The sequence below is a fragment of the Phocoena sinus genome, chromosome 14 (genome assembly GCF_008692025.1).
Source record: "Phocoena sinus isolate mPhoSin1 chromosome 14, mPhoSin1.pri, whole genome shotgun sequence".
In the NCBI taxonomy this organism is placed as follows: Eukaryota; Metazoa; Chordata; class Mammalia; order Artiodactyla; family Phocoenidae; genus Phocoena; species Phocoena sinus.
In genome coordinates, this window is record NC_045776.1 from 89,373,831 (window position 1) to 89,390,876 (window position 17,046).

General features: G+C 50.0%; 1 protein-coding gene across 1 annotated transcript in view; it reads right to left on the reverse strand.

Annotated features, from left to right (window-relative positions):
• The window catches only part of ANKLE2 (ankyrin repeat and LEM domain containing 2), a 22,566-nt gene extending 6,708 nt beyond the window's left edge, over positions 1–15,858 (reverse strand). The window contains exons 1-7 of the mRNA XM_032654595.1: positions 15,618–15,858; positions 7,942–8,412; positions 6,767–6,973; positions 5,540–5,733; positions 5,275–5,463; positions 2,602–2,724; positions 932–998 (exon numbers count right to left, since the gene is read on the reverse strand). Coding sequence (XP_032510486.1) covers positions 932–998; positions 2,602–2,724; positions 5,275–5,463; positions 5,540–5,733; positions 6,767–6,973; positions 7,942–8,412; positions 15,618–15,804 — 1,438 coding nt within the window. The 5' untranslated portion in view covers positions 15,805–15,858. The remainder of the gene's footprint in view (positions 1–931; positions 999–2,601; positions 2,725–5,274; positions 5,464–5,539; positions 5,734–6,766; positions 6,974–7,941; positions 8,413–15,617) is intronic.
• Positions 15,859–17,046: the final 1,188 nt, after the last annotated feature.

The following is a 17,046-nucleotide window of genomic DNA, read 5'->3' on the forward strand; positions in this document are numbered from 1 at the left end:
CGGCAAACACCTGCTCACCCCCAGGTTCTTACGAGGCAGGACCTGTGAACCAGAGCAGCGGAAGCCAAGCAGAGGAACATTACATACAAAGAAGACACGTTTGACCCCCTCCCTCCCCAGCTCCCTCTTCTGTTTCGTACGTTACAGTTTTGTATCATTGAACACCCGTCTCCAAACAGACCTAGAATCACAACCTGGAAAGAAGAAAGGCAGCGAAGCCACAGGGATGGGGCGGGGGGCAGGAAAGGCCCGGAGACATCGGGCGAGTGGCAGTGGTGGCCGCCGGGCGCCACCACAGGCCTGGCCGACCCCTGCACTAAACGGAGACCAACGGGGAGTCGGGTAGGAATGGCAGCCGAGAGAGAAGTAAGGACGGGCAGACGGGGGAGGCCGAAGAGCCTCAAGCATCCGAGGCCAGGCCATCCAGCGCGTGGGGCCAACTCCAAACTGCCCGGAAACAAGGCAGAGGAAGGGCTGGGAAATGCCTCCCGCCCCTGGCTGCCTTCGCGCCCCTGCGGCCTGCGAGCCGGGAGCTTGGGTCCAGAGGCGCCAGGCCCCGAAAGCCGAGTGCGAAGCGCTGCCCCGCAGGCCACGGTCTGAAAGGCCCTCGGCCTGGAGTGTGGCGATCCGGGGCGGCGAGGCCGCAGGGGCGGGGGACCGGCTGGCCGAGGGGCTCCAGGCAGGCCCCTCCCGCCTCCCCACCGCCCTGCAGCCTGTGCCCGAGGAAGAGGGCCGCGGAGGTCGAGGGGCAAGGCCGTGAGCAACAGACAAATGACAGACGAGTCGGTCTCTCAGGAGCGGGAGGTGCAGCACAGGGTGACTCGAGGCTCCCAGCAGCCCCCGCTTCCTCCTGCACACAAGGCCCGGCCTAGACGCCGCCCAGGACTTCCCCCACCGTGGGCCGCACCTCGGGCGCCCACTCCCCACTTACCCTTTAAATAGTCTCTAATCCGCTCCTTCAGTTCCACAGATTTATTTTTGCTTCTTTCACAAATAACCTGTTTTAAAAAAACAGAGTACGTGAACGCTCTAAATCTGATTGATCACATCTTCTTATCATTAAAATGATTTCATAAGGGCACGTTGTAAAGTCAGTGAGACAAGGGTAGTGCCCCAAAGCTGAGCATCTCATAAAGCCCACGTTAGAAACGTGTGTGGAACAGCGTAACCCCCCTTCTCGTTCTGTAACGGCTCCGAGGGGCCAGGACAAAGAAGAACCAACTCTGAGATTACAGGCGAATTTTGTCTTCTTTCTTCGTGCTGCTCTCCATTTCCTAATTTTCTGTAAGGAAAGGAAATCTTAAGGTGCACCATCAAGTCAGAGCAGAGATGCAGACAGGCCGCACCTTCGGTCCGGGCGCCTCCCTGGCCAGGAGCCTGTTTGCTATGGTTTGGCTGGGTCGATATACAACTCCCATCTAACAGGAACACAAGTTTTATTCTTGCAACTACAGGAATCGATGTTCTCAGCCATCAGAGAACTGTGAACATTTTAGCGACAAACAATAAACACACAAAAGAACCAATAACCTTAAAATAAGAAGGAAGGAACCACAGAATTACCACCTCCTGCCAGCCTGTGACAGAAACAAACTACAACCGCACAGTGGACCCTTCAAGTAGTGCAAGTATTTTCTTTTAAATTCTGTAACTGATTGTGAGAGATGTCCAACGCTCTAAAAACGTGTTACCAAATAGCACTTTATATTGAGAAAATATACATACACGTGCACACAAAAAGTTGAGTCAGATTTATGCAAAATGATGGTAATTTCTGAGTTGCGGAATTGTCCGGTAAATTTTATCCTTTTTACCTGTATTCTAAACTTTCTACAGAAGTGGGCACGACTTACATAATCCTAGCAACTACAGAGGAAGTGGCACTGCCAGAATCGGACCTTACAGATTCTACTTCCAAAGGGCTGGCAGGTCCAGGCCAGCTCACAATTCCAATGCCTGGTACAAATTAACCATCTTCCAGTTCTTTTCAGGCCCACTCTCCTCTCCACCTCACTGCAAGGAGGCACCTCTGCCCTCTCTAAGGCACATGTGCCCAACTGCTGACAGACCATGACAAGGCCTGTTTCCTAAGGCTGGTGTGGGCCAGGTGAGAGCACCGGGAGGGGCTCAGGACAGCACCTTTCAGCGGCAGCACCCTCACCAGCACGTTACCCTCCCACCATCACCATCTCCACCAGCCATCAACCAGTCACCATCAGCCTCACCAGCGCCATCCTCACCACCACCGTTCTCACCAGCAGCAGCATGAGTGCCACCTCCTCTGCTCTCTCTGACCTTGGTCAGCTGAAGTACTCACAGAGGGAACGTGACAAAAGACAGTGAGCTGCTGAGAACAACCTGACCACCAGTTTCAGGAAAATAAAAGCAGCCAACAGGCAGTTCACTCCCTCCTGGCTTTACAGAGGCATCTTCTTCACAGAGTACATCTTACTCAACAATGAGGGTTCTAAGATGTGCCACAAGGCAAACACAGTCACACAGAGTTACCCGAGTGGTCACAATAGCTGTGATCGCAGACTGTAATTTTATGCATTTTCATTTCTAACACTATGTAGTAATAGCATTTTAATAGGTACTTACATCTTCAGGTGTTTTATCATATTTATTTCTTGGGTTTTTTACAATCAAAGGGTGTGAAGAGAGCACATTGACCACATCAGCGTTTCCAAACTTACAAGCAAAATGCAATGGTGTGTCGTAGCCCTGAGAGAGATGAAAAGGAAGAACACTTACTTCTTATACACACTCTTTTGCTTCCTAAGGTTGCTTTAAGGTAAAAATAGGTATTTAGTAAAACAAACAATCAAACAAAAACACTCAAAAATAAAAGACTGTAAAAAGACAGTGCTTTTATAACTGAAAAGCAACTGGCTTGCTGGCACACACCCACTTTACTCCAGGGCGTGAGCCCGGCACAACGTCCCAGTCCCTGCGTGTCTAGTGCCTGTGGGAAGCTTGCAACAGAGCTAGGGTGTAACACCTGCTCAGCAAACGGCAGCTTTAACGACTCAGGGCCCTGTACAATGTCTTAAAATCAATGTTCAAAAAGCAAAATAAACAGATGAAGACAACCTCCAGAATGAAGCAAAGACCACGATCCGGTCTGTGCTCAGAACTTTCTCTAGTCGCTAATGTTGCAGCAAACGAAACTCTCCCCTCCTGACTTCACAAGGTTTTCCCGTGCTGACCTGCCCCGGTGGCATCCTTCCCCGGGCTGCCCGCAGACCAGCAGGCCCCCGAGCTGTGGAGCCACCACCTCCGGCACCTTCACCTGGACAGCCTCAGGCTCAGAGGCAGCACATCCCAAACAGAACCCGCTCAAGTCCACCTGCGGCCACCGCACGTTCCAGCCCTCAGGTCCCTTCCTCCGGACGCCACGCTGCATTCGCCCAGAGCTTCTCCCCCAGCTCCAGCCCCCACTCCACTAGGCGACCCCGGGGGCCTTGTGCAAGCAAATACCCTCAGGCCGGCCCCGATCCCTGTTCCACACCTTCTAGGGGCATCTCACTACCTCAACATCCTGTCGGCACCACCACTCCCTCTCCCACACAGTCAGCCGCCGGGGCTCCGCGGGCCACCCAGGCCCTGCCAGCACCCCCGGCCGGCCTTCCACAGCTGCAGACGGCACAGGAAGAACGAGCAGAGCTAGGCTCCAGGCAGGCGCTTCCTGGTCCACAGTCTACCCGAGTCGCCTCCAGCCCTGCGGCCCAGGCTCCAGCATCGGTGCAGCTCCCGGCCAGCCCCACGGGGCCCGGGCCGCTGCACATCGGGGCGGCCGCGTCCACTCGGCGTTCAGGGCATCAGACCGCAACATGCCCCCCACACCCCTTTCCTCCTGGCCACCCCTCTCCCTCACCCACACAACGCCCTTCTCTAACCTGCTCCGAGCCCCGCCAACGTGACCCCAGCCTCTGCCCCGTTCCCGCGCGGCCGGCGGGCTGTGGGCCCTCCCGCCACGCCTGGTGACCCCGCTTTTCCTCCACACCACACCCTCTGGGGAGCCCCCGGCCTTGCTACACAGTCCAGGCGCTTGCAGCGATTCCTACTCTTAGCGCCTATGGTCAGGGGCTGTGACCTGTAACGTCTAGTTTCAAGAATCTATTCAGTGGTCTCTGTGGATCCACAGATGCGTATTTTCAACAGGCGCTGCAGGCATTAAGAGAAGACTGTATTTCCCGCAGGGTACGTGCCCTTCATCGCGTGTAGGAGCGGCACTTCCCGACTGAAGTGTCGTACAGCCTTACTGTGTTCACACTTAGTCTCATACACTTGGATTTTGTTCCTTCTGCCCTATTTCACACTTACTATTGCTTTCACGTAACTACCGTTTTCTCTTTTATGCCCTTCTTTAATTTTGCTAGCATGGCCAAATTTATCTCCATTCCCCCTTTTCTTTCTTGCTAACTGAAAAGTTATTCTTGCTTGCAGTTCTAGGGTTCAATGTATCATATTCAGTATGTTACGAAATAATACAATAGGCTTTTTTAATTCCCTCTCCCGCCCACCACGACTTCTCACACCCCTAGGTTTCTCTCAGAAACAATCCTTGGTTCTCAGCCATCTCTGGGCTTTCCCTCATATAAATATGTAAAAACTCCTCTGTTTCAAGAATCCTTACTTAAGCTTTGTGCACCATCTCCCCACTGGAACTTCCCTGGTTGTCCAGGGGTAAAGAATTCGCCTTCCAATGCAGGGCACGTGGGTTCGATCCCTGGTCGGGGAGCTAAGATGCCACGTGCCACGGGGCAACGAATCCCGCGTGCTGCAGCTACTGAGCCCACATGTCTTAGAGAGAGAAAAACCCAATGCCACAACTAGAGAGAAGCTCGGGCACCGCAATGAAAGATCCCGCATGCCGCAACTAAGACCTGACGCGGCCAAAATAAATAAATAAATGAAATAAAAATTTAAAGAAAGACATATCTAGGACACTAGACTACAAGGGACCAAAACCTTTCTACGTCCTTCTCTCTTTAGCTTTGTGGCACTTGCCCACCCTCCTATCAGCTTGGGACTCTCTGAACAAAGGCCAGGAGGGACGTGTCCTGGGGACGGCTCCACCCCAGCTGGGACCCCAGCACGCCAGCCAGCGGGGTGCACTTCTCACGTGTGAGCGGGTCTGGGTCCAACCGTATCTTTCTGAGCTCTCTGACCTCAACGAACGCACATCTCCTCTGAGCTGACGCAGTGCAGGGACGCAGTAAATAAACACCCAAACACTGTTTCCACCCTGAGCCCGGCTACGAGGCGCACCACTCTGTCAGGGGTGTTGAGGTACAGGTCCACCACGTAGCAGATGCGTTTCTCCAGCATATGCGGCTCGTCGTCCGGGTACATGAGCCGCATAAACTCGGGGTTCTCCAGCGTCTCCAGGGTCAGCTGGCATAGGGCAGCCTGGTTCTCTTTGGCAGCAACATGCATGACGTTGTACCGACATCCTTCCTGGAACAAGACCACAGATTCTGGGCTTCACTTTCATCACCGCGGTCTTGATGCTAAATGCTGGAAGCAGGCTTACCTGTACGATGGTCGGGTTGTCCCCCGAACCAATCAGATACCGGGGATTACTCCAGATAAGGTCGGAAAAGGCGTCTTCCTCTCCCTTCTCCACAGCTTTCCGAAGTCTGGCCGTGAGATCTTGTGTACGAGGACTTTTATAACTGTTTGCTCGCTCCTTGCTTGCTGTTTCTGAATCAGACAAGTACAACCCATCTGTTAAGAGACAGAATTTGAGAACATTTAAGTTCACATTTTCTCATCATCCACTATGCGCTTCACTGAGGGCAAGAAAAATCTTTCCCACAGAGGCTGACGATCTCCTTGCAGCGAAAAGTAAGAAACAAGATGATCCACAGCAGACGGACGTGTGTCCCAGCCCGTGGCAGCGAGGGAAGGGCTCTGCGGAGAAGGCGGGGGAGGAGTGCGAGGGCACGCGGCCAGGACGCCACCCACACTCGCGAGGGGCCTTCCAAGAGCCAGGAGCACCCCCAGAAAGGCAGGGAGCCAGGAGGGACTTCTGCCGAATCATGACACCTGCGGAGGTAGGAAGGCTATCTTGAGGAACCTTCACCAAGTGTGAGGGGCCTCTAAGCGCCCCAAATCACTCTGGCCTCCGTGAGGTGGCACACGGACTCTCGATCCAAGGCCAACCGTCTGCAAGGAAAGGCGCATCCTCGGGAGCCCCAGCCAGCCTGGGGAGCAGAGCAGCCGTGAGCCCATGGAGCGGAGGGGACCAGACGAGGCTGGGATGCCGGGGTTCTGTACGATGCTGACAGCAAAGGCCCCTCACGAGACCCTGGTCCTGAGCTGGGAGTGGCGCTGGCCAGCTTTCTGGCTGGACGGTTCAGCCACCACAGAATCGTCTGCAGCCAAGCAGGTGCCACAGTCCTAGAAGGAGGTGTAGCTTCACGGGGGGAAGGAGAAAGGTCTCAGCACCTAAAAAGGCCCTGAACCCAACAGGCCGCAGGGACAAGAGTGTGACAAAGGGGACAGAACAGAAGGCAATGGAGGCCCTTTCGCGGCTTCTCCCACGGTCCCCTCAGCAGCTGCCTGACCCACTTGGCCCCTGCTACCTCCACCCAGACCAGCCTACTGACCCACCCTCCTCCAGCTGCTCCATGGCCTGGGCCTCAGCTCTCTGTTCCCAGCAAACCGGGCTGCTCTCAAAGGTGGAGAGAACTAGTTACCAGGAAGGAGGGAACAAAATACCCAGGAGTAAATCTGACAGTAATGCCAGACAATTTACCTCTTAACCCACCACTGCTAAAGAGCGGCACTGTTTTCACAGGAGAAAGTGGTGAAGAGCTTTTGCTTGGAGAAGGGAAATAATCACAAGTTCCTCTAGCAAATTTCTCTGCATCTTCTCTGCTTGTAAAAGCCTTAAATCGGGATCCTTTGATCATTTTGACAGCTTGCAAGGCTTCCTTCTTGTCTTCATAAACATGAATCCTTTCTGTGTGGGAAAAGCAGAAACAAGGAACTGCAGCCAACGTCACTTAGTTCACACTTGAAGCCCTGGGTTTGGTAACTAACGACTGTTAGCCAGTGGTCTGGTTTTTCTCTTATTAATATTTCAGTTTTAATCTTCAAGAAAAAAGGCTTTAGTCAGTGAAAAGAACACAATAACTTTGATCATATGTATGTACATGGATATAAATGATACATATTTTGTACCTGTATATGTAGTTTTTATATCCAAGGACACTATTCCATACCAAAAAATAAAATTTTTGGACCAACGATCTAAATAAAAATAATTTTAAAAAGTAAGTAAAAAACTATGACTAGGGACTTCCCTGGTGGTCCAGTGGTTAAGAATCTGCCTTCCAATGCAGAGGATGTGGGTTTGATCCCTGGTCAGGGAAGTAAGATCCCACAGGCCGTGGGGCAACTAAGCCCGTGCGCCACAACTACTGAGCCTGCGCTCTAGAGCCCACGAGCCACAACTACTGAGTCCACATGCCTAGAGCCCGTGCTCCGCAACAAGAGAAGCCACCGCAATGAGAAGCCCGCGCACTGCAATGAAGAGCAGCCCCCGCTCACCGCAACTAGAGAAAGCCCGCGTGCAGCAACGAAGACCCAATGCAGCCAAAAATAAATACATGAATGAATAAATAAATTTATTTTAAAAAAAGGGAGGGAGATGGTTAATCAAAAAATGGAGCCAGCCCATAAATATTTGTAAGTGAAGTATATCCCCATAGAATCCAATTTTCTTAATTTCTAAAACTTTCCATATAGATTTACAAAAAATTCAGGAACATTCTATATAAAAATGCTAACAATGGTTAATTTGGAGTGATGAGATTATGGTGATTAAAGTCTTCTTTCTTCTCCTCTGTAGTCTGTGATTTTCAAAACCCCTCTCCCCCTGCTGTCCACGCACCACCTGTGTAAGAACCACGGCGCTGGTCACATTACCATTTCTCGCCGGGGCGTCCTCGTAGGCTGGGCACACCCCATAGTATAGAGGCGGCTCTGCAGAGGCCCGCAGCATGGCTTGGTGGCTGCCGACCCCGGCCAAGGCACTGAAGGGCACTGAGCAGGTCTCAGACATCACGGCATCTTCCTCCGGAGGATTCAAGCCCACACTATAACCAAAATCTCTGTCTTCAGAAAAGCTGACCCGCTCAGCCGGGCTCCCTACCGCAGACTTCACAACCCTTTGTGTGTCCTGGTCCAGGGCTGGGGCACCTGCAGTGGCGTGGTCTGGAGGGTGGGAAGGCAGTGTACTGTGCTCTAATAAAGCCCGAGCCAACTTTTTCTCAAAAATAAACCTTGTGGTTGATGTAATGGGTCCACATTTCAATCCAGCTTTGATAACTTCTTCTCTAAGGTCATCTGGATTCAGGAGTTTCAATCGAGCCAAGATGGTATCCATTGTCATTTCACCTAGGCCCAAGACAACAAAAATCAATCTGATGGCTGTAAAGTACATCTTCTCTTAAACGAATTCAGCAAAGTTGCAGGATGCAATATTAATGCACAGAAATCTGTAACTTTTTTATACACTGATAATGAACTACCAGGAAGAAAAAGCAAAAAATAAATCCCGTTTAAAATCACATCAAAAAGAATAAAATGCCTAGGAATAAACTTAACTAAGGAGGTGAAGACCTGAATAGACAGTCCTCCAAAGAAGACATACAGATGGCCAACAGGCACATGCAAAGGTGCTCAACATCACTAATTATTAGAGAAATTCAAGTCAAAACCACAATGAGATATCACCTCACACTGGTCAGAACGGCCATCATTAAAAAGCCTACAAATGATAAATGCTGGAGAGGGTGTGGAGAGAAGGGAACCCTCTTGCACTGTTGGTGGGAATGTAAATTGGTGCAGCCACTATGGAGGATACTATGGAGGTTCCTTAAAAAACTAAAAATAGGGACTTCCCTGGTGGTCCAGTGGTTAAGAAGCCACCTTCCAATGCAGGGGATGTGGGTTCAATCCCTGGTCAGGGAACTAAGATCCCACATGCCGCCAGGCAACTAAGCCCATGCACTCTAGAGCCCTCACGCCACAACTAGAGAGAAGCCTATGCACCGCAACGAAAGGTCCCGCATGCTGCAACAAAGATCCCAAGTGCTGCAACTAAGACCGATGCAGCCAAATTAAATAAATAAATAGATAGATAGAACTACTATATGATCCAGCAATTCCACTCTTAGAAATAAATAGATAGATAGAACTACTATATGATCCAGCAATTCCACTCTTAGAAATAAATAGATAGATAGAACTACTATATGATCCAGCAATTCCACTCTTAGAAATAAATAGATAGATAGAACTACTATATGATCCAGCAATTCCACTCTTAGAAATAAATAGATAGATAGAACTACTATATGATCCAGCAATTCCACTCTTAGAAATAAATAGATAGATAGAACTACTATATGATCCAGCAATTCCACTCTTAGAAAGAAAACAAAAACATTAATTTGAAAAACTATGTGCACCCCAATGTTCATAGCAGCATTATTTACAATAGCCAAGATATGGAAGCAACCTAAGCGGCCATCAACAGATCAATGGATAAAGATGTGGCGAGTACACACAATGGAATACTACTCAGCTATAAAAAAGAATGAAATCCTGCCATTGGTGGCAACATGGACGGACAAGGAGGGTATTATGCTAAGTGAAGTAAGTCAGACAGAGAAAGACAAATACTGTGTGGAATCACGAATGTGTGGAATCTAAAAAATAAAACAAACTAGTGAATACAACAAAAAAGAAACAGACTCACAGATTTAGGGACCTAGTGGTTACCAGTGGGGAGAGAAGAGAGGGGAGGGGCAAGATAGGGGTATGGGATTAAGAGATGTCTATGTATAAACTAGACAAGGAACGAGGATAGATTGTACAGCACAGGAAATTATAGCCATTATCTTGTAATAACTTTAACTTTTAATGGAGTACAATCTAAAAATACTGAATCACTATGCTGTAACCTGAACCTAATATGATACTGTAAATCAACTATACTTCAATTTTTAAAAAGTGGCAAAAACGCTCGCTTCAGGGAATTCCCTGGCGGTACAGTGGTTAGGACTCCATGCTTCCATTGCAGGGGGTTCAATCCCTAGTCGTGGAACTAAGATCCTGCAAGCCTCGTGGCACAGACAAAAAAAAAAAGCTGGCTTCAAAGTTTCATTTCAATCCACTATTTCCCCATATTCTCTGGAGTCTATGAACTTTCTATGAGAATTTTCATTAGGTTTTTGTTTCCGGATTTATAACAATCTAAACAAGATTAAGATAGGCAGTGTCTGGTTCATTCGGATAAGAATCTTACAGCCCAGTGTCATGACGTGATCTGATCACACCAACATTCTAGGGAGGTCAGCATGCTGGGGAAACAGGCACACCCATCAGCTGTCACCTGCAGTGTGATTAGGAACAAATCCCCAGGAAAGCAACTGGATAACATGCGTCAAAACTCCAACTGCAGAAAGTTATCCTACGGATACATTTGCACTTTATTTCACAAGTCATGAGAAATTATGCAAAGATTTAAACAGAAGAGCATACAGATAGCTCCACAGTCATTTTGCTAATACTGAAAACAAACAGCTAATGTTTAACGTCTGGGGGGCTTCCCACATGCCTGGTTCTGTCCTAAGCACCCTGCCTGCACGAAATTATTTAAAATTCACGATAACTCCACATGGAGATTTTTCACCACTGCTCACTCCTGCTTTACAGATGGAGATCCTAAATCAAAGCTAAGTTAACTTGTTCAAGTTCTTCAGCCACCAAGCAAGTGGATGTGAACTGCAGCTGGAGCTTTAATCAACATATTTACAGAAAGAGCAGTTAAATCTATGGGGTAGAGGTTTAAGCATGGTCAGCCAGAATTGGGGAGAAGGTAGGAAATGACAGGGTTCAGGCCACTGCTGCAGTTAATGCGGCTGGAGATGAGCGCTCAGACTAGAGAAAAAGGATGTCTCGACCACAGATTAGATGCTGGGGTCGGTGGCGGGCGGTGGTGGTGTCTGAGGGATTGCAGTCAGCCTACGATAATACCTAGGTTTCCAGCCTGGATGCTTAGAAAGAGATTCTGCCCAAGACAGAGAATATGGAAGAACAAACGGGGGTTTAAGCGCTGAGCATTAGAAACACCCACTGCACATCACGTGGGCGTTCTGATTTTCAAGTCTGAGATTCAGAAGATAAGCTCAGAGTGAGAAAAACAGCGCCGGGAGTCATGAGCCCAGAGGCGGTGGTTATAACCCAGGGATAACAAGGAACACACATGGCCGGTAAGCCAAGAATGGGATCTGAGTAACAACAGAGATTGAAAGACAGGTGAGAAAGAAGACAGACTTGAAGAGGCGATCAAGAAAGAACCGGACGTGTTAATACTGTGTATCAGTGAAGCTGGAGTAGAGGCTTTTAGGACGTGTTTACAGATGAAATTATAGGATATCCCAGGATTGGCTTTAAATTACTCCAGGAGAGCAAAACAGAGGGGGCAGCGACAGGTAAAACAAGACTCACAAAATACTAATACCTAATACTTGCAGCTGGATGATGGAAATTTCTGCATATTTCTTTTTTAATAACTTTTTATGATGATACCACCCTACCCCCTCCAAGATTTCAAAAATGGCTATTACTTATTTTAAACAGTGAATGTGTTGCACAGCCCCCTCTAGAGCTGCCAAAGAACATGAAGGGGGAGGCCAACTGACCACAGGATTCCACTCGGGGAGCACCCCTAAGGGTAGTCTCTGAATACTGGGCATAAGGGCAACAGAAGTGATAAGGAACTGATATGAAAGGTACAGGACAGGCTGAAGCCACATGCAAGGCAAAGTCTGAGGGGTAGGGGCGACTAGGGCAGATGCTAGGAATAAACAGAGAGGAATCCACCCAATCCTGGTAATATTCTCTTCTGCATACCCTCCCTGTGTGTTTACTCAAAAGCTACCTTTTTTCCCGGTAAATTAATTAATTAATTTATTTATTTATTTATTTATTTATGGCTGCGTTGGGTCTTCATTGCTGCAAGTGGGCTTTTCTCTAGTTGAAGCGAGCAGGGGCCACTCTTCGTTGCGGTGCGCGGGCTTCTCATTGTGGTGGCTTCTCTTGTTGCAGAGCACGGGCTCTAGGCACGCGGGCTTCAGTAGTTGTGGCGCACGGGCTTAGTTGCTCTGTGGCACCTGGGATATCCTTCCAAACCAGAGCTCGAACCCATGTCCCCTACATTGGCAGGCAGATTCTTAACCACTGCACCACCAGGGAAGTCCTAAAAGCTACCTTTTTAAGACAGGCTAGTCTGAGGGGGTTCTGTCCTTGTAATCAAGCAAGCCCTAAATGGAACAATTACATTACATTATATCACTAACTGGGTGAGCTTGGGCAAGTTATGTAACTCTAAGCCACAGTTTCCTCATCCATAAAAAAGACATAACAACAGCTCTACTTCTTAGCTTGTAATGAGAATTAGATAAAATAATGGATGTGTTTGACACTGACAAATTATCCATTAATGTCAGTTAGGGCTACGAAGTTATCAAGTAATACAGACTTATCAGCCTTGGAGAATACACAGCGTGCTAGAAAGTCAACCTGAATAAAGACCAACATGTACACTCTGTTTCTAATATTCTTTTTTTTTTTTAATTTTTGGCTGCGTTGGGTCTTCGTTGCTGTGTGCGGGGCTTTCTCTAATTGCGGCTAGTGGGGGCTGCTCTTCCTTGTGGTGCGTGGGCTCTAGACACGCGGACTTCAGTAATTGTGGCACATGGGCTTAGTAGTTGTGGCTTGCAGGCTCAGTAGTTGTGGAGCATGGGCTTATTAGTTCCTCCGCGGCACGTGGGATCTTCCCGGACCAGGGCTCGAACCCACGTCCCAGGCATTGGCAGGTGGATTCTTAACCGCTGCGCCACCAGGGACACCCTGTTACTAATATTCTTAATACAATAAACAAGTATCTGCTCACGTGTGGAAAAGAAACAAAGGATAAAGCAGAAAATAATGAGACTGCTTAGCTTCAGGGGAGGGTGTGAACCAGACAGTAAGGACAGAGGGCAGGGGGAGCAGCACTTCTGAATACGCCTTTACATGTTCTGACCTTTAGAAGCATGTTTAATTCACATACACAAAAAATACGTGGATAAACAAATAGACAGGGGGAGACTCCCAAGTGGAATGCAAACCAAAACAAATTCGCTCAAGGGTGTTACAAGTTCGTATCATAATGAGTGGGGGAGAAGGAACGTACTAACTGAAAGATAACAGCACGCGACCACGTCCTCTAAGGGTAAAGACAGAGGAAGGACAGACAAACACTATACTCTAGCTGGCAGGTGGGTTTTCACAGTGGTATAGGTGAGCAATTCCGAAGCTATCTTATGTGTGCTCTAGGAACCAGCAAATAATTGTATATACTGTGGCTAATGAGAGCCAGTCTCCTCACTGAGAAGGGAGAAGCCTTCAGCAAACTTCTGTAAAGGGCTGGGGAGTAAATTTTGAGTCTTTGTGAGCCTAAGTCCCCCCAAACACTCAAGAGCCACAGAAGGAAGAATATGGCTGTGTTCCAAAAACAGGTGCGGGCAGGATCTGGCCCGTGGGCCACAGTTTGCTGACCCTGGGCTGGAATTTGAAGTGTCTGCCAGACCTCCATCCACTGACTGATAGATAGAAGACAGAGATGTAAAGGTACAGGTATAGGAAACTGAGGTAGGACTGCAGACTGGATAATACTTCCTGGCTCTCCTACTTGTAGTGATTATGTAAGATACTAACGCTGGGGAACCTAAGTGGATTTCTTTAACTGTTTATTTTGTAATAATAATAAACACAAGAAGTTGAAAAACAGTACAGAGAGGTCCTGTGGCCCCATCACGTGGCTTCCCTCAGTGGCACGCCGTAAACACTGCAGTGCGTCATCCAAACCAGGCAGCTGACCCTGGCGCAGCATAGCGGACTAGACCGTGGCCTCACCAGGTTCTGCAGTCACTCTCCTCTTGTGGGTCTCTGTATGTAATTCCATGATCGTTTATCACATGTAGAGCTTCACATGGACATGACTGGTTCCTGAACCGTTCCATCAGCACAAAGGTCTCCCTCCTGCTGACCTTTTACTGTCATGTCCAACCCCCACCACTGTCCCCTACCCTCGGCGACCACTGACTTGTCCTCTGTCGTTATAATACTTCCATTTCAAGAATGTTACATAAATGGAATTGTACACTACAGACTTTCTGAGACCGGCTTTTTTCACTCAGGGTAATGCCCTTGAGCTCCACCCAAGCTGCTGACGGATCAACAGTTCTGCCTCACTGCTGAGCAGCATTCCACAGCTCGGAGGTACCAGTTTTACCATTCACCCCTCGAGACACAACTGGGCTGTTTCCAGTTCTTGGCAATTACAAATAAAGCTATAAACAATCGCATATGGGTTTTTGTGTGAAAATAAGTTTTCGTCCTTCTAGGATAACGCGCAGGAGTGCAGTACAGGTTCAACTATTTGAGAAACTGGCAGTCTGACCTCAGAATGGCTGCACCTTTAAAATTTCTACCAGCAGTAAATGAGACCCAGTTTCTCAGCATTTCCACCAGCATTACCAAATGTCGTCGGTATTTTTCATCTTAGCCATTCTCATAGGTGTGTGGTGATATCTCATTGTAAGTTCGATTTGTATTTCACTACTGGCTGGTGATGTCGAACATCTTTTCACATGTGTTTATTTGCTCTGTATTAATGACTTAGAAATGAAAGCTAAAAATTAAAAAAGAATTTAATGAATAAGGCACTCGAAACTCTAATCTCGTAGTCCCAGACCCCACTGGCCTCACACGTCCTTTAGCTCTAGGGTCTGCAAGCCTTTCGACTCTGGCGTCCTGCGCTGGGTTCTCTGGCACGGTGTCGACAGTGTAACTGGACAACTGAGCATGCTGTTTCCTAAAAGTACCACCTGAAACCTTCTTAAGGGGATGAGAGAAGGTAGGACAATCAGCATCTCAACAGGTTGGAAGGCAAGCTGTACCTCGTGTCAACAGGCCTACGTCCCCACCTGGCTTCTGCCTTGGACCTGTGTCATCTTTGCCGAGCAGGACCTTCCTGGAGCCTGTGTCCTCAGCTGTAAAAACTAAGTCACCCATAAGGACGGCTTTAGCCCTGAGAGTTCAAGGTGGGTCATCAACTATGCTTTCTGCTAATAAAATTTCATCTTCTTATCAGGGTACTTGAGGAGCTCTTGCTTATCCTCCAGGAAGAAACCAGACTTGCGGGTAAGAGGGTGAATGAAAACGGAACGAAGGCGCGTTCCGGATGCGCGCAGGGCGCACACGGTCTTCTCAGTCAAATCAGGGGGTCAAACAAGCAAAACTGCGCACAGACGCGGTACCCAGGCTCCCATCCTCCCATCCTCTACTCTCTCCCACTGTCTGTGCGCGGAGGACTCGTGACTTTTACTCCAGGTCTTTTCCCAGAACTCCCGACTCAGGCCGGGGAGGAGAGCCCCGGGAGGCGGGAGGGGAGGGGTGCGGAAGCCCAGGGGGGCCCGGGCTGGGGAAGAGGGGGCTGAGGATCCAGGCCGGGGAGGGGCGCGGGCCCACCGGCGGACCGGCCTTACCTGGATCAGGGACTGGGCCCGCGGCCGCGCAGGGCGGCGGGTCGGGGGGCCCGCTCCGGCCCAGGCCCCGCGGCCGCCTGTCCAGCCGCCGCACCAGCCAGCGCACCGCGATCAACAGCACCGAGGCGCCCAGCAGCTCCCAGGCCAGCGCCGCCCACTCGGCCGCCGCCAGCCGCGGCCACAGCATCGCCGCCGTTCGTCCTGTCGCCGTTGCCGTCGCCGCAGCCGCCGCCGCCGCCCAGGTCCGCCCGCCCGAGGACCCCGCGTGCCGGGCTGCCTGCGCCACTGCCTGACGGCGCCGCGCCCGGGGACGGCCGGCGCGGGGCCGGGTCTGCACGCGCGAGACAGGGCGCTCGCCTCCGCTCCCGGCGGCCCGACGGAGGAGCGCGACCGCAGGCCCTGCAGGCGCGGGGCCGGTGAGGACGCTGTCAGGCAGTGGCGCGGGCAGCCGGCACGCGGGGTCCTCGGGCGGGCGGACGGCCCCCCGGGGCGGGTCCAGCGGTCCCTGAGGCCCGGGGCGGGGTGTCCGGGGTAGGGGTCGTCCCGGGCCGTGCGGTCCGCGAGGATGCCGCGCTGGGGCTTCAACCCGCAGGCTGGCCGGGCCCAGGTTCCGGTCGCGGCGGGACCACAAATGAACCGCTCCGGTTTCCCTGGAAACAACCAGCTTTGTGTTGCGCTGGGTGGAAACTTGGCTGCTTCGGCAGGTGAAAGCGACCAAGATCCTACAGGCGAACGTCGGGTATGTTACTCTCACGGACACACTTTCAAACAGCAGAGGTTCTGACAGCTTGGGATTCTAGAGAACGAGTTTCTCCGCCGAAGCAAGCCGACTTTCCAGCCGCAGCGTGACTCCTGTTAACTTCGCAGCAGACTCGTCTCTGCGTCTGGCTTATCGGGCTCTGATTACTCTCTTAGCCGGAGTAGGTTACTTTCTCACCACCCTAGCCCTGTGGGCACCCACGGCTTCCCAGAAACGGATGCACAGCTGTACCTAAGGTGTCAGGCTCCACGCTGTGTGACCCTATTCACTGGACGTTCACGCAAAGGGACAGGCAGGGGAGTGATCGCCGCGGGCGGGGGAGGAGCTGACTATAAAGCGGCTTAGGGAATTTTAAAGACTGCTGGAAGCTTTTGTCTTAATTGTGGTAGTGTCACACAACTACATATGCTTGTCAAAACTCTCAGGCATGTACAATAAAAAGGGTTAATTTTACTGTGTAATTTATACATTAACTTTTTAAATAGAAAAAAACTAAAGAAATAAAATTGACATCCTTGGTTAAAAAAATTGGATGGTACTAACAGTTAATCGAGCACAACAGAAGAATCAGTGAATTTGAGGATGGTTGAAATGCAGATTAAACCCAGAACGATACTACTTTACACCCACCAGGATGGTTAAAATTAGAAGACTGACAGTATCGAATTT